This window comes from Thunnus thynnus, chromosome 3, assembly GCF_963924715.1.
Source record: "Thunnus thynnus chromosome 3, fThuThy2.1, whole genome shotgun sequence".
NCBI classification, from domain to species: domain Eukaryota; kingdom Metazoa; phylum Chordata; class Actinopteri; order Scombriformes; family Scombridae; genus Thunnus; species Thunnus thynnus.
In genome coordinates this window covers 38,141,770-38,167,503 of record NC_089519.1, presented here as the reverse complement: position 1 = coordinate 38,167,503, position 25,734 = coordinate 38,141,770, and the positions used below count along the sequence as shown (strand labels likewise).

Sequence of the window (25,734 nt, the reverse complement as noted above, 5' to 3'; positions counted from 1 at the left end):
AATACTCGGTAACACCTGAATGAAGACCTGACACCTTCTTAAAACTGATCTTTAAAAAAAGCCTTTTATTAATGTAGCTCAAAGTTTCATGTCTGATGTGTTTATTTTACTTTACTTTATCTTAATGGATATTTTATCTCTCTACACTTTCATTTGCTGGATTTTGTTAAATTGTGGTGCTAATTAGTCTTAATTTAGTTTTGAATGTGATGAATAGTAATGGGCCTACAATAAAAATATATTAAGATTGTATAAATAATATTAATAACAATAATACATTGAAAGAAGATTATATTCATCCTTGTTTTTGTTTTGTCATAAATGCTATGATTCTTTGGTTTTATGTTAACCACTTTATGTTGCATTTTTTGCATGAATAATGCTATGTAAATAAAGTTGCTTATTATAATTGTTATTATTATTACGAAAATATAGACCTAAAAGATAGAAGAAGAGGAAGAAGAAGAAGATATAGCAATTATAAGGTTGACCTTGACCTTCAGTCTACTTCATGCACTCGGCTCTGAAATCGTGTCAGAGTGGGAGGTCTGTGTGTTTTCCTATCTGTGGAGCTGCAGACAAACGTGTCTTCGTCTCTTCCTCCGTTTCACCCAAAATCTTCCTCTGTGCGTCCGTCGTCTGTGATGGAGGAGAAAGAAGAAAGAGGAGGAGGAGGAGGAGGAGGAGGAGGATACTACCGGGCAGCCAAGCGGCTGCGGACAGAGGAGCAGGCCGGCGGAGAGGAGCTGGAGGACGGGGAGGAGGAGGAGGAGAACTCCGCCGGAGAGGAGGCAGCGCGGAGCGGACACACCGAGAGCAGCAGCCGGAGGAGCCGACGGGAGGTGGGACGGTTTATATCAACTCTGCTGAGAATATAAAGTCATATATTATATATGATATATTGTAATAATCAATATGTGTCATTATAATATCACAATGAGGCAAGTTTCCGCGAAATGAAAATATAAGTGACCGGAGCAGAGGTGAAAATGAAGGATGCCTCTGCACGTTTTCAGCATTTCAAATATGTTATCAATCTTTACTTTACTGGTTTTCTTAATTCAAACTTACAGAATTATTATTATTGATAACCTGAAAACTGAACTCATCAAAACTGAGAAATGAGATAAAAGCTTTCTGATAAGCTGCTCAGCTTTATGAAGTTGTTGATGTTTGTGAGGACACAGAAGGTTCTCGTGCTCTTTAATTTGACCTTTTGAGAAGCTTTAATAGGTTTCAGACTCACGTCAGTATCTCTCAGTGGTTTTGAACAGGTTCTAGTGTTTCTTCAGTAGCTTTTAAAGGACATTTATTGAGCTAAACTGCTCTCTTAAGAAATGGATTTGAGTCACCTGTTATCGAGGGGTCCAGGAGTTTTTACTCCATCCAAAGTCTCTGTAGTATCAAAAGACTGCATGTGACTGCTGCAGCAGCATCTCCTCACTGAACATCTGCATCATCTTCGTTCCAGTGTTTGGACAGAATATGACAAACAAACAATTAAACTACACAGTTGAACTTTGCAGAGTTTCTTTTGGCTCTGTGTGATGTTACATGAGGTATCTGCTGCTTTAATGAGGTTCAATGTGGCTGTTGGGATGTTGTGGAGATGTTTGAATGTTTCTGAGGGCTGTTCAAATGTTATTCTGGTTCCTTTTTATTTCCCACTGGGTTCTGCTCCTCCGCTCGGTGAGACAATATGGTGTCTCTGTGCGGTTCTGGCAGGGACAGGAAGCGAGGCCATCTGTTTTCTCTCTACAGGAACGCCATGTTGGTCTCCAGGTTAGTTCAGACGAGACAAGTGTCACCAGTTCAGACAGAAAAGGAGGAAAATACACAGCAAATAAATACAAACACCTTCTAGAGTAATAGGTACACACCACTGTTTTTACACGTTGATAAAACCCACAGTAACTTGCTTAAGTTAAGAGATGCAGCTAACAGTTATTTTCATTATCATCTAATCTGCAGATTATTTTCATGATTCATCATTTTGTCCATTAAACAAAATAAAATAGTGAAAAATGCCGTTATGATTTCCCACAGTCCAATTTGACATCTTCAGATTATTATCTGGCAGAATTTTATTAAGCCGTAAAGTTCTGCATAATGAAGGACATGGCTGCTTTGAGTGACAGGTCCGCCAGCCGCTAGGTGGCTTGTTTCAGCCATTCGGCCCGCCTCTTTGCCCATTTTTGATTGGCTGGGAGTTAGGCAGCGTCACGCACTGCCAAGATGGCGACGGCCGGAGCGGCTCGCTTTGAGCTTCAAAACCGCTCTTCAGAAACCAACGAGTGACGTCACGGTAACTACGTCCATATTTATATACAGTCTATGGTAAATACGTGTTATTTTAGGACTAAGGTAACCAGGAAATATTCATATTTAAGAAGCTGGATTTTTTTCTGAAAAAAAAAGATTAATTTAAGAGTTGACAACTAATCAACCAATCATTGCAGCTCTACAAGGGACAAAAGACTGAAACGTTGGAAACAACTGGTTTAATATTTAATAACATGTTGGATGTTAAACTATTATTACATGTTTTTTATGTAAAAATGTCATCTGTATTATCCAGTAACTAAATCTTTTTCCTCTGAAATGTAGTTGAGTAAAAGTATAAAGTAGCATGAAATGAAAATACTGACGTACCTCAGGTTTGACAGTGTAAAAGGAGGCGGCTCGTGTCTTTATGTGTGAATGTGTCAGAGTTCAGTGACATCTGATCAAACAGTCGTCGGCCTCCTGCAGACAGAGAGCATCATGGGAAGACAGATAATGAAACGATGATGCTTTTCCTGTTGGTCAGATTGAAGCTGTTTAAACCACTTCCTGTCCCTCTCTCTGATGCTGCTAGAACTTAATGAAAAGAACTGGACGTCCAGTTAAAAGTTCATCTCATGTGTCTGCACATCATTTACATTATTATTTATATATTCAGTGAGGCGACCACCTGCCGCCGCAGTGGATTATTCAGAACGACGGCGTGTTTTCGCTCGCTCGCTCGCCGCACATCAGCCGACATCAAAGCACCTTTGATTTTCAGGGTTTTATCGTTACAATAGAGAGACGAGATCAAACAGGAAGCTCCGCAGGTCTGTTTGTCAAAAACTGAACCTGAATACAAAGTCCTTCCTGACTGCAAACTGAAGTCGGCGCAGCGCTGCCTGGATCATGTTTCTGTTAATATACTGAACAATGTTTCATCTGTTTTACACCTAAATATCTGATCTCATGTTGTTGATCCATTATATATCAGCAGCTCTATTATATATTATATATATATTCTTCACAGTGAAGTCAGATGAAAGTCTGTGATTGGCTACAGACGTCACTGATGGACTTTGGACCCTGACAGGAGAGATAATGACTGGATGGTGAAGGTCGACCTGGTCTGTCCAGGTGTCCACAGCTAAACATCTCCACAATTGTTCTGACCCCATGACCTTTCTGCCAGCAGCACCACCACCACCAGTTAAGACTCTGAGAAAAGATAAATCATCACGTAGGGAGTCAACAAAACATCAGACGTTAACACATATTGTTGTTGTGTTCATTACTTGTTTCTGAAGAAAACATCGAGTTTAACCACAGCGTTGTCACATCACAAAGCGTATTTATTTTCCTACAGTGATGTGTAATAGTTTCAGTTCAGCTGATCAGAAAATATTTCTACGTTCTGTTGTCTGACAACAGAAACAGAATTCTGAAAAATATCAGACGATGTCACAAAATAATGATTTGGTTCGTCTCTGTCGTCACCGGATGTTGGCTGTGATGCAGTTTTGTTGTTTTCCAACTGAAAAGAGGACGAAGAAGAAGAAGAGATGTAGCGGTTGTGTGTTTTCTCTGTGGGCAGCAGGCTGTTAAACCACCTGCCAACACTCTGCAGACGCAAGTTGTTTTCACACAAAAAAACGTTGCTTTAAAAGTTAAAATGACGACGTCTATAATGTATAATGAGGTCACACGCAGAGTTTAGTGCTGCATCTGCTGAACTCCTTTAGACAAAAACAATATTGTCTCATCGTGTTGTTCTCTCCTGTGAATCAGACTGAGGGTTGATGAGCTTTATAAATGATGTATCCTGCTGCCTCGTTAGCCTCGTTAGCCTCGTTAGCCTCGTTAGCTCAGCTGCTGACCGAGCTAATGCTCACTTTCAGATAGGAAAGAGAAGAAGAAGAGGAGGTGAGGAAGACAGAGGGAGGAGGAGGGAGGGATGAAGAGGGAGGAGGAGAGGATGAGCTGAGGTCACAGAGTCAGACAGGAAGGAAGCAGCACACACACACAAACACACAAACACACACACACACCACACACACGCCAAATAAAGACACACACACTTACCAAAAAGGCAGAGGCTTGGTCTCCATGGTGATTGGGCCCTGTATGTGTATCTGTGTGTATGTGTGTGTGTGTGTGTGTGTGTGTGTGTTCGGATTAGAGCTGCACCTCTTCCTGATGCTGTCACATGGATACAACAGCTGGTAACCATGGTAACCATATCACACTTTTACCCAACACAAATGAAAATCTGTGCCGCTTCATTGTTGTCGACTCACTGAGTACAACAGTAACAGCTCTCCTCCTCTTCCTCGACATCCGCCTGCCTCCCGCTCGGCGTTGCTATGGTAACCGAGCCAAGCGTAGGCACAGTCGAGTGAGCTCTCGACTACTCGGCGTATGAAACTATTTATCTTTCTTCTGAGAGATAAGAGATACAAAGAGCTTCAGAGAACTAGATTTAAATTATTAATTACATTAAAATTAAAATATCAGTGTTTCTTAGTGAATTTATTTAATTCAATATATTTAATTTATTTAATCAGCCACCAGGCTCCTTTAAAGATACCTTCATTCAATCTTCTGCTTTTTAAAACTGAAGGTTTTAGTTTGCGGCGATGCAACAAAGACAAAGTGTTCTCCCAGTAATTTACTGGGAACTATGTGTGAAAGACGCTGTGAGTCAGATCGAGTTTGTCTACAAGTCGACGCCTCTGCACCGCTGCTGCCTGCCGGGCAGCTGATAGCCAATCAGAGCATGTTTCCTGCAGACGCCTGAACCCGCAGCCTCGACCTGCTGCAGAAAACAGGTCAGCCTGCAAAAAAACCCCAATGCGTGCTCAACCTCTTCCTGAGAATAACAGGTTCACACGTTCTTTTTTGGGTTTTTTTACATAACCGGCAAGATTTTTTCTCACCTACAGTCCTCTTTGTACTCTGATGCTCCACTGGAGATCAATACAGTTTCATCTCAGCTTATCGTCGTTACTCTAAACTTCTTCTGCCACAATATTGGAGAACTAAACTGAACAAATCTCCGTCCTGTCGTAGTATTAAAGTCTGAACGTCTCTCATGTTTCATTCTAAGCAGCCAACCAGAGTTTTAGCTTCACTGTGGAGAGTTAAGTTAAGAGAGAGATGGGGGGGGGGGGGGGGGGGGCAGGAGGTCTCTGTGTGTGTCTCATGTTTTCATCACTATCTGCTTCCTGTCCTGACTTCTTTGATCTTGTTTTTTTTATGTCAGAGGTAAATGTGTGTGTGTGTGTGTGTGTGTGTGTGTGTGCTCTAGTCTTTCTATCTTTATGTGGTCGAAACACCAGCAGCTCACAGCGTGGGTCACAAATACATGTCACACGTGCTGCTCACAGTCCATACTGTGGGGAGGAGGTGGGGGGGGGGTCATGACCTTCTGAAATACAGAACTGTGCAAAAGTTTTAGCCACTAAAATAGTAGTAGTAGAATAGTTTTTATTGATCAATTAACAATAAAAGTAACAAAGTAACAAAGTTGAGTAAACAGCAGAAAGTAAATAATCAATATTGGTCTTTAAAACAGCAGCAGTTCTTCTCAGTGTTTCAGGTTCTCGGCAGGTCGGTTGTTCCTGCATCTTCTTCTTCAGCTGCTTCTGTCTCTTCATGTTAATCTCAGACTGACTCCATGATGTTTCCTGGAGTTTTTTGTGCTTTCTCATCTCGCAGGAAATCCTGGGATGCAGGCCGAGCCTTCACGGTCCTGTTGGCATCCTTCCCTGGTTATTGCTTCTTATACTTGTTGTTATTGTTATGATTGTTGTTATTCTGTCCCCCCCCCCTCCTCCTTTCCCTCTCTCTTTCTCTCTCTCAACCCAACCGGTCAAAGCAGATGGCCGCCCACCAAGAGCCGGGTTCTGCTTGAGGTTTCTACCCGTTAAAGGAGAGTTTTTCCTCCATGAGTGCTGCTCATGGGGGGAATTGTTGAGTCTCTGTAAATGAAAGAGTTCGGTCTCGACCTGCTCTATGTGAAAAGTGCCTTGAGATGACTTTTGTTGTGATTTAGCACTATATAAATAAAACTTGATTGACTGACTGATGGATGTTGAGATCAGAGACTGAAGATGCTTCTTCATTTGTGCTCGTTGTCCTGCTGCAGAATCTAAACATCTAAAGGGACTAAAACTTTTGCACATTTCTTTATGTGAGAGATGGAAATTTGTAATTGACACGACATCAGATCCTCAGAAAGCTGATTCGTTCTCTTCATCGTTCTCTGAGCTCATGTTGACCTCTGATCCGCCAGTTGATCACTCGCATCTCGACTCTCTAGCCATGTGTAGATCAATAACCAGTTGCTGTTGTTGATCTCAAATGAAATATCGGCATCGGCCATTTCTGACGATTATGAGAGGTCGATTTGTTGCTATCTCCTCCGCCGCCTGACTGTGCTTCCCCCCACGGACTGTTTCTCCCTGACGGTCCCGGTGTTTCCTCCGCAGGCTCCACTTAACTCAGCTGCCCGTCAGACCCGCTGCTTCTTCCCACTTTAACTTCAATAACAAACTGTGGCTCAGTGCTCCGGTTGGATCCACATGCAGAACTGAGGCTAACGTTAGCTGGGAGGCTAGCTGGCTGTGCTTCCTTCTGGTCATGCTGAGGCTATAACACTCCGCTAGCTTCCCAGCTAACGTTAGCCCCGGCTCTTCAGGTGGATCCAACCGGAGTACCGAGCACCGGTTAGTTATTCAGGTTAAAACGGGAAGAGGCAGCGGGTCTGACGGGCAGCTGAGTGAAGTGGAGCCTGCGGAGGAAACACCGGGACCATCAGGGTGAAACAGTCCGTAGAGGAGCTGCTAAGTTCAGCTGCACAGATAGGAAACATCTCGGCTGACAGGATGTACCACTCTGTTCTTGCCACCTTCTGCTCCGGAGTGTGGACCAGAGATTAAATCCTACACATTAATCCTGTCTGTCTAATGAACTCAATGAAAACTCTACTGCTGCTCCCACTTGGCAGGTTCATTAAAGTTTTAAGGCTTCCTAAATTTTTCCTTCATATATTGTCTTTTTTGATCATACTTAGTACAATCTATGCTTGCATAATAGTCTCCCCAGCCAAAAATATGCGTATATATCGGTATTGGCATCGGCAATCGGCCACAGTGAGTTGGAAATATTGGCATATCGGATATCGACAAAAAATCCAAGTGTGCAGTGCTCGGTGTTCCCAGTAAGCTAACGTTAGCTTGGGTCCGAGGTAGCGGAACGTGTTTTTAGAGCGTGAAAGGCAACACTCCTCCGCAAGCCTTATCTGGAAGGTCCTGGATCCAAATGGAAAAGATGGCGCCAACCAGAAGCCGCAACTCAATGAAACCAACGAATGACATCACACCTCGCTACATCCAGCTTTATATACAGTCTGTGGTTGATAGAGAAATACTCCGTGTTTGATCACTGCAGACACACTGATCCATCATGATTATAATTTAATGGCCTGAACTTAAGCTTCGGTGAAAGTGTAGATAGAGAGAGTTCCACCTCATCCATTTAGTTTCCCCTCAGTGTCTGAGTTTGTGTTTTACTGTCCTCTCTCTGCAGGACGGCGTGGAGGACAGTCACCGGATCCTCCCGTCTCCAGTCGTCCACGTCCGAGGGCTCTGCGACGCCGTGGTAGAGGCCGACCTGGTGGAGGCGCTCGACAAGTTCGGCAACATCTGGTAACACTTAACCTTTAAATAACGTCCTTACATGTATCTTTACTGTTTTTTTATGATTGGTTCCCCGCACGGTTCAACAATGAGTCCACATGTTGAACTTTACCAAAAGACAGCAGCTCATTTTACACACAAAAGCAAAATCCTTCCAGCAGACACAAACATAACAGAGATAAAAACACTAACAGCAGGCAGCACAGGAGGATCTTTTATTACACCACTGTTTCATTGTGTGTATGTAGTTTTAATGGTGGTGGTGTGACATCATGATTGACAGCTGTGACAGCTGCTCTCAAATCTCTGTCATTGGGCCCATAGAGCGAGCGCGCTAGTGGCTTCCGCTTGCTACTTCCGGTTTAGCCCTCCGGCTAACTTGAATGGGGAAAAAACAGTTCAATCGTGCGGCTCTTTTAGGCTTTCGAAATGTAATCGGACCGAACGGATCAAATTCCGATAGTGAGGTGAGTCGTGTCGCGGGGGTTGTGATGCTCAAAAAAAATGATCCGCTGATTTACGGACGTCTCTTTCACAATGTAAGTCAATGCAAAAAAGTCTTTTTGGGCCCAATAGCGTCACGTGACGTTGTAATTACACGGTTTGGCCGCTATGTCAAATTAGCCTCACAACCCGGCGCTGTACCTGGAGGCTTTGGCGGGACAGCTGAGGGGGGGGGGGGGTCCCACGGGTCGTCTTCCCACCGCCCAACTCTACTGCAAGATATTTTGGCTTCACTTTTTCATAGTGGCAGGAAGTTGAGATGCGTCATCCATCTTTATATACAGTCCACGGTCAAGCTCACGATTAGTGAGATTAGTGATGTGCAGTGTTGAGTCTGTAGGTGGCTGCTGGCTGTCGAACTGCTGTCAAACAGTTTAATCTCTAACCGCTTTATGATTCATAAGTTATTGTTTCAAATGATGTTTTATTAAATCATCATCACATCATAGTTTCCTGACTACCAGGCTGACTCATCAGTATCAGTTTCATGTCAGTGATAGAAACATTAACAGTGTCAGACTGTTGCAGGTTGCTGCAGTATCTGTTAAATCTGTATGTGTGTGAGTGTGAGTGTGTGTGTGAGTGTGTGTGTGTGTGGGTGTGTCACGTTTGCTGAAAACAGTCATTACAGTGACCGTTTCATCACATCTGTTTAATGTGTTGAACAAATCATTGAAATAGCTGCTAAAATCCTGATGGTAGTGATGATATGTTGAAGAACTGTGAGGTTTAAAAAGAAGCCAGAGGATCAAAAAGTATGAAACTTTATTCATAAGATTACATGAACCATGACTGAAATGTGACTGGTGTTTGTAACATTTCTCATGCTGACTCATAAATATATCTGCTGTCTATGGAAAATGTATTAATATCATTACATTCAGCCGAAGAGTGTTTGACTGAGTTATAGTCTAACCTGTTGCAGGTTTAATATTGTTGCCATTTTGCTCTAAATTGATAATTTGGAAGAAAACTTGGTGGGAATACTCTGAATGAGGTTTCTGTCGACCGTAACAAGTTTCATATCACTAATAGAATCATAAATTCAGTTATATATATATATATATATAGTCCAAGCTGCAGCCAATCAGAGACTGCGCTTGAAAAAGTTTATTAATCAACATTTAGAGAATGGATTGAAAATAACAATCCATTTGTTGCTTTTCTCAGTTTCATATAATTTTAGATTGACTCATTTTGATGAGATTGAAGCAGTTTGCTCGGCCAGATTAAATTGTTTTGGGGCTAAATTTACCGTCGGGCCCCTGTTGCCTCCAAATTCACATTATGTACAGAACACACCTGCATCAGGTTTTCAATATGTCAGTTAGTTTGTGGTGGAAAAAGCATCATGTGAGCTAAATATTTACTAAAAAATTTTTTAAAAAGGTGTACTTCTGGTGATTTTCTATATTTGTCTTCATGTTTGAATCCAAACCAACAATGAACTGATCTACTAAAAAGTATTGTGTTTGTATCAAAGCTGATATATCTTTATTAAAAACACGTCAGTGAGTCACACCGCTGCTCTGGGTCACATGTTCCTTCATCATCAAGAGTTTGGTCGCGTTAGTTTGTTTAGAAACGGCTCCAAAGACTAATAACAGCATCATGTTTTCAGTCTCTGGAGAGCAGTTCTGTGTAAGGCAGACGCTACTGAGCATGTGCAGTTCTGTTTACAGCTTTGCTCACTCGTTGTGCTGCAGATCATAACCTCTGGACTTTGTGTTACATTATAAATTTCTCAATGTACACAGAACTACTAAAACGCGATCGCTGTTATTAGTCTTTAGTTATTAGTCAACCAGTGCAGCGATGTGGCTCAATGATGTGTTTTTAATAGTTTTAATAGAGGTCATATAAATACCAAACTGTAAAAACAGTTCACCCAACGCTATAAACAAAACTAACAGCAGCTTCAACCTGAAGCTCATCTTATACAAAGAAAAAGCATCTTTCCACCTGAGTGTCTGAGTGAAGCCCCGCCTCCTCTCACCTCCACACCTGTCCACTCTGTCGGCAGCTACGTGATGATGATGCCGTTTAAGCGGCAGGCCCTGGTGGAGTTTGACAGCGTGGAAAGCGCAGAGCGCTGCGTGGCGTGTGGAACCCAAGAGGCCGTCTACATCGCCGAGCAGCAGGCCTTCTTCAACTTCTCCACCAGCCAGAGGATCACCAGGCCCACCAACGCAGACGACCCCACCAGCGGAAACAAGGTTCTGCTGCTGTCCATCCAGAACCCGCTGTACCCCATCACCACCGTAAGTCCAGCAGAACCTCCTCCACCTCACCTCCCTTTAGTGGAACAAACTCCCTCTAGCTCAGTTGATCCTCCTTTACCTGAACTTTCTTTACCCTTCATGGTCCTCCTCTGTCAGACCTTCTCTACCAGCCCTAGAACCATCTTTCTCTCTGAAAAAGTCATCTATCTTATCTAAAAATCGTCTCCACTCCACCTGGAGTCTTCTATCCTTCCATGGTGTTTTAACACATGTACTTTTTAGTCCGGTTACATCAGATTCTCCTCGGTACGATTTGTTTGGGCAGATCTGAACACAGCAGTTGACTCGGCTGCAGACTAAAATAACCACAGAGACCCTTTACAGGGAGTGGTCTCAGTCCAGTCACAAGTGAACTCTGGAGTGGTTTGTTTGGTGGGAACGTGATCTGACCTCAATCTGACCCGACTACAAGGCGTACGTAATGAGTGAATTTAACAGTTGCTAACAATAAGCCGGATAATGAACCAGAGAATGAACTGAGGTCCGACCTGGACAAATACAACGTAGTACCTTGTACAGTTACCATGAATATGATACATACTGTTTATTTACAGTAATTACATGGACAAACACACTTCCATCAGATGGAGTTATATTAAGTTGAGTGGTTTTCAGAAAACTGGTTCTTGATTTAGTTTTATTTATACAGCGTAGTACGTTGTATTTGGCCAGTGGCACATATGTGCCTAGAACGATGACGTTTTCACTGAGCACTTTGGGGCCACTGGACCTTCTTTCTGTGTTTATGAACTTTCATTACGTCTTTTACCTTTTTGGATCCAAACCTTCTACTTCCTCAACTGGCTTTACATAGATAACAAATTGGCAAAAAGAAGTTACACACAACAACAACCAGTGGTGGAAAGTAACTAAGTACATTTACTTTAGCACAGTTTTGGTGTATTTGTACTTTACTTGAGTATTTCCATGTGATGCTACTTTCTACATTTCAGAGGGAAATATTGTACTTTCTACTCCACTACATTTATTTGACAGCTTTAGTTACTTTTCAGATGAAGATTTGACACAATGGATAATATAACAAGCTTTTAAAATACAACACATTGTTAAAGATGAAACCAGTGGTTTCCAACCTTTTTGGCTTTTGACGTCTTACAAAAAGCAGTGTGTAGTCGGGGTCACATTTCACATGTCTATGAGTTGTTAACAGCTCCACCAAATAGTGATTTTTCCCTCTAAACTTCTCACATGCTTTCATTTCAATAAATGTTCAGATGATCCAATATTTCAGCAAAAATCAAAGATTAGAGAAAAAGTCCAAAAACTGAAAACAGATTTGTGTATCAGAACTTTGTTTTTTCTTCTTTCCTCTCCCATTAATCATCTCACCACCCCTCAGATTTATCTGCTGACCCTTTGGAGGGGCCCGACCCCTAGGTTGGGAACCACTGGACTAACTGTATATAAAGTAGGGCTGGGTGATGTGACCAAGAGCTCCTATCCCGAATTGGCACGTTTTAATTCAAAGAATAAGTAGTTGGCCCGTTGCTGTATTGGTACTTTTACTGCAGTGAAGGATCTCAGTGCTTCTTCCACTGCTGACAACAACAACAACAATAACAACAACAACAACAGAGCAGCAAGAAAGACGCAGTGTTAAAAGTCTTATTTAAGTGTTAAGTGTTGGACTGAGAGCTGAGCGTTAGTGAAAGGGTTGAGCCCACTTCCTGAATCTCCTGAACCCTAAAACAACCTTCTCTAAGCTATAACGAACCTCGTTTATAGGATTTGATAGCTGTTGTTGTTTGACATGCTTGTCAGTCGTCTCTGTGTTCTCTCCGTCAGGATGTTCTGTACACCGTCTGCAACCCGGTCAGTAACGTCCAGCGTATCGTCATCTTCAAACGCAGCGGCATCCAGGCCATGGTGGAATATCCTGACTGTGTTTGTGTTTAAAGTGTTTCACAGATCAGCTGAGACTCACTTCATTCATTCATTTAACTCCTGTAGAGCTGCTGCACATAAAACAAACTGAGAGAACTGAATCTGTTGAAACCTGTAAAAGTTTTAAAGATGGAAATAAGATTTACTGAATCTGAGAATAGATCTTGTTGAGGATTTCGTTGGACTTGTTTCTCTCCTCTGATTGGCTGGTTGATAGTCTTCCTTAACGAGCTCGTTAACATTTGAGTCAGTGGGGGATGCTCAGAAGGCCAAGCTGGCTCTGAATGGAGCCGACATCTACGCCGGCTGCTGCACGCTGAAGATCGAATACGCTCGGGTAAACACACACGCACACACACACACACACACACACACACATATTGTATTTCTATACTTATGAGGACCCTGGTCGACATACCTATCCCCACCCTCTCCCTTAACTGAAACTAAACTTCTGAACCTTCAAACAGTGCTCTCAATAAACACACACTCACGTGCATGCACACATACACACTCTCAGACTCATGCACACGCACACAGACCCACCCAGAGGTGCTGTGCTCTGTCGCCCCCTGCAGCCCAACAGACTGAACGTCGTCCGCAACGACAACACCAGCTGGGATTACACCAAACCTTTCCTCCTGCACCGAGGTAGGACACCACCTTTCATAACTGCTCACACACACCACACACACACACACACACACACACACACACACACACACACACACACACACACAAACCTGGTTTGTAGATACTTCAGTAGAAGTTGGTGTTGTTGTAGAATTGTTAAAATTTTGTTAGAAAACAAAACAAGATATTTAAAGAGGAACGAGAAACACACAACAAATTGACAAAATAATCTGCAGATTAATCAATAAAGAAAATATTCATTTGTCGCAGCCCCAATGAACAGTATTGATTCTTGTAGTGGTGCATCGATCGATCTGCCACCGATCGAAACCGGAGCCAATCTGGCATCGCACTAGTGAGAACATCAGGTTATGTGACCTCACACTGATTATACTCAAAATCTCTGTATATATGAATTTCTCCACAGTCGGGTTTCGACCTCCTCCATCACATTTTCCATCGTTTGAGCTTTGATTGCTGTTTTTTTTTTAATGACGTCATCTTGTTGTGTCCTCTTCTTCTGCAACGGTTTAATAGCACCAGCTGTAAAATTAGCGCCACCTGCTGTTTGTCTGCTAATATTCACACAACAGGAGTGAATTGGAAAAAAAAATCACTACATTTTCTTTTGTACATTTTCTGGAGATTCAATTAAAATGTGCTCGTACATTTGGAAGGTAAACCTGACTGCTGACTGTGACGCAGCTGGTTTGAAGGTGAAGCAGAGTCGGCCTGCTGAAGGAGGCTGAAAATAGATTTTCCTGCTGAGGAGGATTATCAGTTTCACCTCCCACTGCTCTGCCTGTATTTGGGTGTGACTCTGCTAACCTGCTAACATCAAACCAAAACTCTGTGTGTGTGTGTGTGTGTGTGTGTGTGTGTGTGTGTGTGTGTTGCAGAGCGGGGTAAAGGGAGGCAGCGTCAGGCCATCCTCGGAGAGCATCCATCCAACGGCTACGGTACCGTCTGCCTGTCTGTCTGTCTGGTCTGTTTCTGTCCGTCCAGCATGTCTGTCTCCTCTCCTCCAGCTGTGTCATTGTGTCTGCAGGCCCACACTGCCCCCTGCTGCCTCTGCCTACGAACAGCAGGTACAGGAGGAGCAGCCAGGAGGTGCAGGACATGATCTCCTATCCACTGCTCCTCCACCACAAGAGCGCCTCCTCCTCCTCCTCATCCTCCTCCTCCTCCCTCCTGGGCCATGCCACTTCCAGCTCCGTTGCCATGGTGAGCAGCCTGCATCCCGTCCAGATGAACTGCAGCCGCATCTTCAATCTCTTCTGTCTCTACGGCAACGTGGAGAAGGTGTGTCGTCCCTCCTCATCCTCAGAGTTCAGAGCGACTGCTGTGTTTTAAGTTTGTGTTTTGTTTTTGTGTATAAATGCTGTGTGGAGTTATCGTCTGCCACCTGTCAATCATCTGGAAATAATCCCTCAAAAAACACAACTTTCACATCCAAATTCCATCCAAAGCAACGAGCTGTGAGTCACCTGCTGCGACCTCTGATCTGATGTTTGTGTTTGCAGGTGAAGTTCATGAAGAGCGTTCCCGGCACGGCGTTGGTGGAGATGGGAGATGAATACGCCGTGGACCGAGCTGTGACTCACCTCAACGGCATCAAGGTGTTCGGCAAGAAACTGAATGTTTGGTAAGCGCTTTAATGCTCGGACAACATTTAGGAAGATCTTAGTTTTAATAGATTTTAATGACCACTGTCACCTTTCCTTTAGCACCACCATGAGAACAAAACCTCAACTTCTACTGCTACAACAAAATACTCAACAAACATTTGTTCATACATGGTTCATACAACACATAAAACATGAAATATGTAAACTCCATGAAAATGCAAGTCCAGTTTGTATCAAGGCAGAATAATTACCAGTTCAATACTTTTCTATATATCTGGTTTTAATAAGGTCTGAACAAAAGAAAAAAATATTTGAAGGAAAGAAATTGGCTAATTTTGCAACAATTATCATTATTATTTGTACACATACAGCAGTGGAGTCTTATGTCTGCAAACACCCAAAGCCAATATTACTGTAATACAGCGACACATATAGATATTGAGCTATGATGTGATATTGTCAGATGCTCCTAGTTGCTTCATAACAAACTCCTGCATTTTCATAGTTTTTTTTGTCATGCTGTACAACAAAATATCATAAATCTAAGTTTGTTTTCGTTCCATTTTTCTGTGTTTACATGGTTCTCTTTACCCCTCAGTGTGTCCAAGCAGCAGGCGGTGATTCCCAGTCAGGTGTTTGAGCTGCCGGACGGCAGCAGCAGCTACCAGGACTTCAGTCTGACCAGAAATAACCGTTTCAGCAGCGCGCAGAGCGGCAGGAACATCATCCAGCCGCCCGCCGCCGTCCTGCACTTCTACAACGCCCCGCCCACCCTCAGCCAACACCAGCTGCACAAGGTGAGGTCACATCTAAATTAGATTATAGTCGGGTTTAGTTGGGTTGAGTTTGGAGACTGAGAAAGCTTTCTGAAGAGTTGTAAACTGAGAAGGGGAAGGGACCGAGTTAGGAGCCCTGTGGGACGCCGTTAGAGATGAGAATCATCACAGTTCTCTTTCTCTGCTTATTTCTCTGCATTAAGGCAAATGTTATCGTTTTAAATGCTGATATGTCTGAGCTTTGGCTCATTTTTGGCTTCTCAACAGAAAAACTGTGCAGTACCTTCAAATGGATCATAAATGTTCACAGAATCAGTTTTTCTCTTCAGTTCCTTTCAACACAAAACAGTCCCTGCTGCATTACTATAAAGAACGTAAAGGTCACTAAACATTTACTGTCATGTGTTATCTATCCACTGAAATATTTACCTAAAGTCTGCTGGCATAAGCTAACATTTGCCAACATAATAAACAATGTGTCATTGCTTCTGAATTAAACTTTTCATTTGTAAAAGAAATTGTGTGGCATAGTCTTGCTTAAAAGGAGTAGATGTGAAGCTTATATGAGGCTTCATCAGTCTGAGTTAGTCATATCAAGTGGATATCTGACACACTTACAGTCTTTTTAGCATCAAATTCCCTCTTTGTGTTTCCTGTTGAGCTGCGGTGGAAGTATAAACTTAAGACACACTTGAAAAATTGTGAACTCGTCCTTTAAGCATCAATAACTTGAAAACCTGGACTTATTTTAATTGTTCTTATTTTAGTTCAGATGAGTTAAAAACAGTCTACCTCTCCTCCTTTCTCAGCTCTGTACTGAACACAGCGCTCCCGCCTTCACCAAGTTCAAGATCTTCGACGCCAAACGTGAGTCTAACCAATCACGCGGCTCGGCTCCGCAGTGTGATCAGGACTGAAATACGGAGCCATCATTCAACTTTTATTTACTGTCTTCTCTTTCGTCTTCCTGTCTGTCTCTCCTCTTCGTCCTCCTCTTCATCGCTGCAGCCAGCTCTAAGACTCTGTCGGGTCTGTTGGAGTTTGACAGTAAGACTGAAGCGGTGGAGACTCTGACTGTTCTCAACCACCACCAGATCAGAATACCCAGTAAGTAGCCAACTGACGCTGACGCACTGTTTACATTACACACAACCAATCAGGTGGCGTGTGGGCATTGATCAATCAAACCAAGTCAAACTGTGTGGATCTTTATGTAAAACACCTTTACATATAAAACAGTGTCCACAGGATATAGAAAAATGTAATAATCATGCTGTTAAAGGAAACAAACAAAGGTGTTTGCAGGTGGACTTTGTTACCTTTGGACGGAGCCAGGCTAGTTGGTTCCCCCTGTTTCTAGTCGTTATGCTAAGCTAGGCTAATTTCCTCTCAGCTCCAGCTACTTAACGTACAGACCTGAGATTATATCCATCCTCTCATCTCACTCTCGGCAAAATGCAGTTTGGTGGTGCATTCAAAGATGCTTCAGTGTCTTAGATTTTAGAGTCAGCCTCTGAGAAGCATTGCATGTGTTCCTAAAATTACTAAATTTATATAGCACTTTTATCCAAAGCACTGTTTCTGCTGTTCATTCACACCAAGCCACCATGCAAGGCTATACATCTATATATTTATAACTCCACAGTCTGATCTGTACAGTAACAGTGTTGGTTGTGGCTCGTAGTGATGAACCTACAGAGAATCATCAGAGACTCTGCAGCTCCTCTCAGCTTTACGGAGCTTTATAGTGAGTTTCAGCTCATTGTTTATCTGTCCGGCTGCAACTTTACTGTTCTGGTTCACTCTCAGCGTCTCATAGCGTCGTTTTCAGAGAGAAAAAGCTGTAAAAAGCCGCTGTACACTACCTGCTCAGCACCAAACAGACACAGTTAGCTGTAGACTAGCTGGTGAACATAGTGGAGCATTTAGCAGCTAAAGAGCCAGATATTTCCCTCAGGAGTTGGTAGAGAGTGAAAACAGAGAGAGTGAATATTGGACTTATATTCACCAGGTGGACAGAAAGACGACTCCACATGAATGATGATGTTGCTCCGTAACTGCTGAATATGGAAATAAGAAACTGTTTGCTAACAAGTTCAACATATCAACTGAAAAGCTGATGATGAGTCAGAGTTGTGTTCACTACTTGTTTCTGATGGAAACTAGTGGACAGTGTAAAATCATGCTGCTGCAGATGACGTCACCTGACCAGGTCACTATCTTTATCACTGTCTTTACTGTCAGCATCTCTTCACTCAGCAGACGTATTTTTTCCCCCAACTGATAATAAGCGAGTCACTTCCTGCTTTCACCACTAGATGTCAGGCTTCACACGGATCCAGTACGTTCCTTAAAGGTTTTTTTAACAAAAGCTAAACTTAGATCACCAGTTAGACCAGTTTTAAGTGTCACTTTTAGGATTGATTTTAAGTTTTGACTTTTGAAACACGATGCATCACCTGGTCAGGCTCCTGTGTGTATTTAAAGGAGTTATTGACCTCTGACCTCTGGGTGACAGGCGGGGAGACTCACCACCATACTAACGAGGAGCAACAACAGGCCTTCAGGACCAAACAGCCTCACACAAAGTCACATCTTTAAAAAACATGTTGAAACTCATATCTGTTTTCTCTTGCTCTTTAATATTTCGTCTCTTTAAAAAGTGCTTCATAAATGTTTCTTTTTCTCGTTTAATGTCTTAAAATAGATTATTTTTGGAGTTATGTTTTGTTATTTTGTAGTGAAAGCCTTCACACACACACAGTCAGCAGTGTTTACTTCAGTGTGAATGAACTCGTTCTCCGTCTGTCGCCCTCAGACAGCTCCAACCCTTTCACCCTGAAGCTCTGCTTCTCCACCTCCTCCCACCTGTGACCTGAGAGCAGCGTCCCTGTCCTCCGGAGAGGACGTCTGTTCAGCACAAAGACGAAAAGGACAAAAGTTTATCTGACTCGGTATGGAGCAGGAAGTGTTGTGATGAGGCAACTAAACGCTCGACGTGGATTGAAACACTTTTGTTTTCTTTCTTCCTGAATGATGTCAGCAGCTCGACAGGAAATCTGCTCCGGCTGAACAGTTGCATTTAATCACACATGAGAAGTGGAATCTTTGTTTCAGTAAATATCATATTATTGTCCACATGAAGATAAAGATGTTGTACTGTTTTAGATGCTTTTATTTTTGTAACTCAGGGAGGAATCATTAAAAACTGTCAACCAATCAGATACCAGCTACAAAGAGACAGACAGAGATTTTATGAACAATGCTAAAATATTTTATGTTTGTTATGTTTAATATTTATTTCACTGAATTTGGAATCATTTAGTTTGATTTTATTTTTATTGTTTTTTTTGATGCAGTTTCAGGTTGTTTGTTTTTTTTTACATTTTTTGCTTCAATTACACATTTTTAGATTTTTAAATTTTAAAATTGTTCATTTTTTTTGTTTGTTTTGTGTTGAGATTGTTGGTAAACGGAAAGGTCAGTGTTGCTTTCATCATTGTTTGAAACTGAATGTCTGAGTTTCCTCCACAGCTGAGTTTTTGTTTGTGACTGTTGTTTTTTATAAGACGTCGACTGTGATTTACTGACAAACTGACAAATATCATCACTGCTTCTAGACATTATTAATGTCCGGTGTTGAACCCATATTTACAGAATATTTTCATTTTGAGAATAAAATCATTTTATTTCTAGTTGTTTGGAAATCTTAAGTAGCAATAATTTTGTGTTTGGTTAATTAGTTAATTAATGAACACAGTTTAAAACATGTTGCAGGTCTTCGCTATGAAAACAATCATGTGAGTGTTGATGAAAGCTTCACAATATCAAAGAGCAAGATAACATTCAAAGCTAATTTTAACACGTTAGCATGCTATCTGGCACTTTATCTGGATAATCCACCGAACATGTTGAACAGTTTTCACAGGAACTATTTCTCCTGCTGTTATTCAGAATAACTGGGACGTTGTTTCTGGAAAGACGTGTAGCTGTTTCAGTAGATAAGAGTCATTTTTTTCAAATCCGCACAAACTGTTACAGAGACAAAGAAAACCAAAACTGTCTGGATTGATGCCACTAGAGGGAAACAACGTCTGTGTGTGAGACTGTATTTTTTGATGAACCGACCCTTTAAATAATATCTTGAGCACTGATTTACTGTTAAACTGAACCATGTCTATGTTGATAGTAATAAACCACATGAACGGATGAGACTGTCGTGGGATCAGCGGTGTGTTCGTCCTCTCTGTCTCCGTCTGTTAAAAGACTCAACTTGACATATTGTTCATTAAAATGTTTAGAAGTTGTCTGCTGGTTATTTGTCTCTGATTGTAAAAAACACTCAGATCTGCAGCTGTGCTTCTAGATGCACCATCAGTTTTTATTTCATCATTTATCCCTGAATAAGTAGGATAGCATTAGTATATTTATAGTACATTTGTACATAATGCAGTCAACATGGATCTATGGATGTCTCCTGAATATTTATACTACACGTTATAAACTCAGTATACATCACAATCTGGATTTAAATGTATGATAGTTTGTCCTGAAATACAATAATTGTGGCGTCTTTTCATTTATTTGATTTTCAGCAGCTGGCAGCGCTGAATGTGAAGCCGTAGGACAGACTCGGGTTCGATGCTAAAGATGCTTACAACGTGAAAACAACCAGATGTAAAATGGTGAAAGTCAGTGATGGAAGAAGTACTCAGATCCTTGAGTAAAAGTAGCAATACAGCAATGTAAACACACTCCAGTACAAGCAAAAGTCCTGCATGAAAAATCCTACTGCAGTAAAAGTACACAAGTATTAGCAGCAAAATGCACTTAAAGTATTAAAGGAGACCTATAGTACTTTTCCTTATTTTCAGTCATATATAATGTTACAATGTCTGATGTTCATATTAAATGATGAGGTAAACGTATGTAGCAGTAACCCCTTTGAGCAGAAAGCAGCAGCTCTGAACACTCGGTTTCCAACGTTTTTTTCTACTTTCAGGCCGAGGTGATGTCAGCTGGTGACGGATTTCTTTTTTATGGTTGTCTGCTCCGCTCTGCTAACATTTCTTGTGTTTTGCTATTGTTTTGTGGGTAGTTATGCTGAGCCATGACTCCATCACACAGCACAGCAAAGTAAAACAAGTAGTTTACCTGTTGGAGGTGTGCTGGTCACCTGGCAGCTCTTCATCAAACGTCATCATCACTGTGGCTGTTTCTGCTTGTACTATTCCTCCCTGCATTATTTCTATATGATCCACTGAACACACGGCTCCAAATATCTCTATATGTTGTTGTTGCAGCTAACAAAGCTCCGCTAATTCAGTGAGGAACACGTTTAATTTCCTGTATATTTTTCACAATAAAAGTTTCCTGTTATTTAGTCATTTAAAAGCTTTTAATATGAAGTAGTAAAGCAGGAAATGTTGGGTTTGCATCAGCAGTAACTTAACACAACTCTGATATGGCTGCCCCTCGGCAGGATTTTAGAAAGCTGGCCAATCAGATCAGAGTGGGTTCATGGGGAGGCGGGGCCTTAAAGAGACAGGAGCTAAAACTGCATGTTAGAGACAGAGGCTGAACTGAGGGGCTGCATAAAGGACCAGTATATGATAAATAAGGAGTTTTTAGGTGGAAACCATATCATGCAAAGCTGCTCCAGTGGAGTCCAAAAATAAAAAATAGAGCTGGAAATGAGCATAATTGGTTCCCTTTAAAGTAACGGTACTTGTTTTGCAGAAAATCATTTAATAAATTATGTTATCAATCAGTGCATAAGCAGCATTTTATTGTTATTATTTGATCTTCAGGACTTTATAAGAGTCACAAGATCAATCTGAGTGACTGTGAGATGATAGTTTGTGTAGGAAAGAATAAAAAAACAAAGTCCTGATACATTAGACTCATTTTCCAGAACTTTTCTTTGATCTTTGCGTTTAAATAATGCAGCTTGATTTAGGAGCTTATCTTACTTCATGTCAAATCTTCATCTGAAAAGTAACTAAAGCTGTCAAATAAATGTAGTGGAGTATTACAAGTACAATATTTCCCTCTGAAATGTAGTGGAGTGGAAGTATAAAGTAGCATGAGATGGTAGACAGCTGCAACTTTTCATCTTTGTTCATCTAAGACTCTGCAGTGTGTTTACTGTTTTCATCAATAATTCAGTTTAAATGATTTCAGATCTGAAGCCTCTGTGAGATCTCTGCTCCACTCTGCAGCCTGCAGACTGCAGGTTACAGCCTCATCTGTCACTGACTGTTAAATATGAACTTTAGAAACAAGTCTCTTATGTGTTGCGGTTTGTGGCTGGTAAATAGAACAGTGTCAGTGCTGCTGTCTGTGATATGATCAGCCAATCATAGTCCAACCTGAGACAAAACACGCAGGTTATTTTTAACCTGTAAAGTTCTTACAGGTGTAAGAAAATGACGGTTGAAGGCCCCCGTAGCGTGTTTCACCTGCAGCTCACATTATCAGCCTGCTGTGTTTTACTGAAGGCAGAAACTAGACAGCCTGTCTGACCAGTCTGTCGTCAGATAACACTCAACCACGCTAACAACCAGGTGTGAAGACAGGCTGTAATCTGATCAAGCCAGCTGCAGAGGACGCACAGCACAGAGAGAAACCAGGTCAGAGTTTGAATCTGCACACAGGAGGTCTGCCCCCTCCCCTGCAGGGTGTCTAAGATAAATGCTTATTCTGTGTGTCGTGTGTTCACACTGCAAAAGTGACAAACTCACTTTACTCAAACCAGACAGCATGCAGTCCAGATCCAGTGGATTTTGGAGTGAGCTGTGGATGGACACTATTGTCTCAATATGCAGCGGGAAACGAGGGAAAAACTGCTTGTGTTGAGGATCAGCACTACACGCCTCGAGGCGTACAGCAGCTGGAATCTCATAAAAAGAAGACAAACAGACGAGGAAACAGCTTGAAAAAGTGAGCTGGTTGTCTGATGATGAAATGATGTCCGTCAGGACGTTTTACATTGTTGTCTTTTGACGTCTTACAAAAAGCAGTGTGTAGTCGGGGTCACATTTCACATGTCTATGAGTTGTTAACAGCTCCACCAAATAGTGATTTTTCCCTCTAAACTTCTCACATGCTTTCATTTCAATAAATGTTCAAATGATCCAATATTTCAGCAAAAATCAAAGATTAGAGAAAAAGTCCAAAAACTGAAAACAGATTTGTGTATCAGAACTTTGTTTTTTCTTCTTTCCTCTCCCATTAATCATCTCACCACCCCTCAGATTTATCTGCTGACCCTTTGGAGGGGCCCGACCCCTAGGTTGGGAACCACTGGACTAAACTAGCTAACTGTATATAAAGTAGTGTAAACTAGCTCCACCTCCAGCAGCTACAACAGTAACATGCTGCTCTAACACTGATGCTTCACTATTAATAATCTAATGATGTCATATATAATAATATATCAGTCAGAGGGACCAAACCACTACTTTTACTGCAATACTTTAACTACATCAAGCTCATAATACTTATGTACTTTTACTGTAGTAGGATTGTATGCAGGACTTTTACTTGTAATGGAGTATTTTTACAGCAATGTAAAAATACTCCATTGAATTTCATGGCACTCTGTCTGTAGTTGTTGAGATGTTTCAGTCTGAACCAACAGACCAACCAAGATTTCCATCCATAGAGTCACGCTGCTATTATAACGGGATGGATTCACAGAAACAGGACGTTTCCTCCTGACAGACGGCGTTCAGTGTGTTCAGGAAGGAATCAGATGATCGTCTCTCTGCTCAAATCCATTTTCTACAGAAAAAGTCACAAGGTTTCAGAAAACAAGTTCTGACATTCAGGCTGAATTAGGTCTGGTTGGTTTTTAAGCGAACTGCATAATGCTTCTCATTAAAATCCCTGCAATGATTAGAAAAAAACAGTCTACAGACGACTTAACTTGGTTTTACAGCCACAGTTTTTAAAAGAGGAAAAAAGATTTTACACAAACTGGAAAGACAATATACAACGATATCTTCTGATAAAGATTGTTTTAGATCATTTCAATATGTTTAACTTTGCAGTGAGTTGACACATATCAATTGACTTATTGATGACCTGATAATGACACTAGTGTTTATCCTGCTGTCAATTTTTTAAGTTTAAAGCTGCGCTAATCGTTATTTTTATATTAACAGAGGATCACATGACTGTATGTAATGTAAAAGGTGTCACTTGTAGTTATGAACACACAGAGAATAATCTGTGATGTTTATGCTACACCAACAGTCATATAAAGACCTGAAGAAGTGAAGCAGTTGCATCAGAGTTATCAAAGCACATTTACAGTCAGGGCTTGAAATGAACTTTTTTTGATCACCAGGAAATATGGCTACTAGGTTTTAAAGTTACCAGCCAATCAGAATTTCCACAAGCAAAAATGTTTTTCTTGAAATAAACCAGATGATAAGAGCCACTCAATCAATTTAAACTTAAGCATTGATAAGAATAAAAGATATAGCATAATTAATCTCTTTTTCCAGCTTGAAATTATTTGTCCCAACCACAAACTGGTTCGTCTTGTGTTTTCCAGATGTGTAGATCCTGACAGTACATTATGTTTATTTTCATCCTTTGTCTTCCTCTTCTGCTCATTTGATTTGTTTGCCCCAGTCTGAAATCTCCACATTATTAACTAACTAACGTGGCAAATCATAGATAAATCCACATCAAGTACTCAGCTGATTCTACTAAACGCTACATCCAAGCCAATGACTGTATTTATAAGTCATGAATCACTGTATCCCTGCAAATGCCCCTATACTGGAAAAAGGTAAAAAGATGTTTTGATCATTCCCATCCACTCTAAGACATCAGGTAAAATAAAGCAGGTAAACGCATAACAGGAAGAATATTTACATTTTAATCCAATCAAAGAGGACCTTATCATACAAATCAAATACTCACAGTGTACATTGCAACCAATAAAACTGTTTCATCGCTGTTACACAAGTCTGTTTAAGCCATTAACTTAGCTAGAAGTAACCTTAGCTATCAATATTGCAAATAGACTGCAAGCTTCTGCAAACATGTCAGGAGAGCCAGTGCATAAGAAAATAAAGTACAGCCAAACAAACCTGAATTTCAATGTTAATAATATTACATCCCTGATGTCCAAAACTCCGTTGGAGCCAGAAGAACCCCAAAGCAGCAGCTCTGTGTCTGCTGATACTGTCGAACTGAACTGTGAACTCGTAGTTTAGAGTAATTGAACAAAAAAGCTCGTATTTAATCCCACAAGCACTAGTTAGCTGCTTTCTGCTTGGACCTATACCGCCACCCTGTGGTGCAAGCAAAGCTATAGTTACTCCACAAAAGACTGATCGCCCCCTGGTGGCTGCTGCAGTGTAGGTCATAAGTCCCGCCCCCTCCATGTTAGCGGATAGGACTAAAAAAATCAAAGCAAACATTCAATAAGTTTTTCTCAAACATGGTTTGTGTCATTTTAGGTCGTTCTTATCACGGTGATGTTCGTTCAAGTGCTCATTTTTCTGATAGGTTTGTTTTTAATTAGTTATTTGACAATAATGAAAGGGGGTTCGATGTCATGATTGTCAGCTGTGACAGTAATATTTTGCATAGCATTGCATGGTGGTAGGAAGTAGATACATGTAGTCCATATTTATATACAGTGCAATGCTACACAAACACAAACATACACACACACACACACACACTTTTTGGCCCCTGCACTTCTGAAATGAATCCGGCGCTCCTGAGTACAGATGGTGTTCATGGGAAATGTAGGATAAGGATTGTTTCTGCAGCTTTAAACAGATTCAGTGATGTTTAGAACTCAGTTCTTCACTAGCTAAATCGGTTTGTAACTTTACAATGTTACCCACCACAGTTCATTTTTACCTGTATTTGACAGGTGTTAATTTCAAGTCCTGATTTAATAATCCAATAAATCAGTTTCTTATAGAGGGCTTCATCATTCAATCTTTGTTCAGTCTGTAATGGGACAAACACCCTGTCTGTGTCTATCCTGGTTTATAAACTGAGAACAAAT

At 41.3% G+C, this 25,734-nt stretch overlaps 1 protein-coding gene across 3 annotated transcripts; it reads left to right on the top strand.

Moving 5' to 3' along the window:
• The first annotated feature begins 499 nt into the window (after positions 1–499).
• On the top strand, positions 500–19,999 carry LOC137180414 (heterogeneous nuclear ribonucleoprotein L-like). Of its 3 annotated transcripts, none has more exons than XM_067585765.1 (14): positions 500–842; positions 1,726–1,782; positions 7,855–7,973; positions 10,492–10,729; positions 12,557–12,653; positions 12,907–12,992; positions 13,234–13,306; positions 14,188–14,247; positions 14,337–14,590; positions 14,812–14,933; positions 15,515–15,713; positions 16,502–16,559; positions 16,701–16,799; positions 18,511–19,999. In XM_067585765.1, exons 1-14 carry the CDS (start codon positions 645–647, stop codon positions 18,564–18,566), a joined length of 1,716 nt encoding a protein of 571 aa, XP_067441866.1. In that variant the 5' UTR covers positions 500–644; the 3' UTR covers positions 18,567–19,999. The 3 variants fall into 3 exon arrangements, with proteins under 3 accessions (XP_067441866.1, XP_067441865.1, XP_067441868.1); XM_067585764.1 differs by having other exon boundaries at positions 502–842; positions 12,557–12,644; positions 12,898–12,992; XM_067585767.1 differs by lacking the exon at positions 1,726–1,782 and having other exon boundaries at positions 505–842; positions 12,557–12,644; positions 12,898–12,992.
• The last annotated feature ends 5,735 nt before the right edge of the window (positions 20,000–25,734 follow it).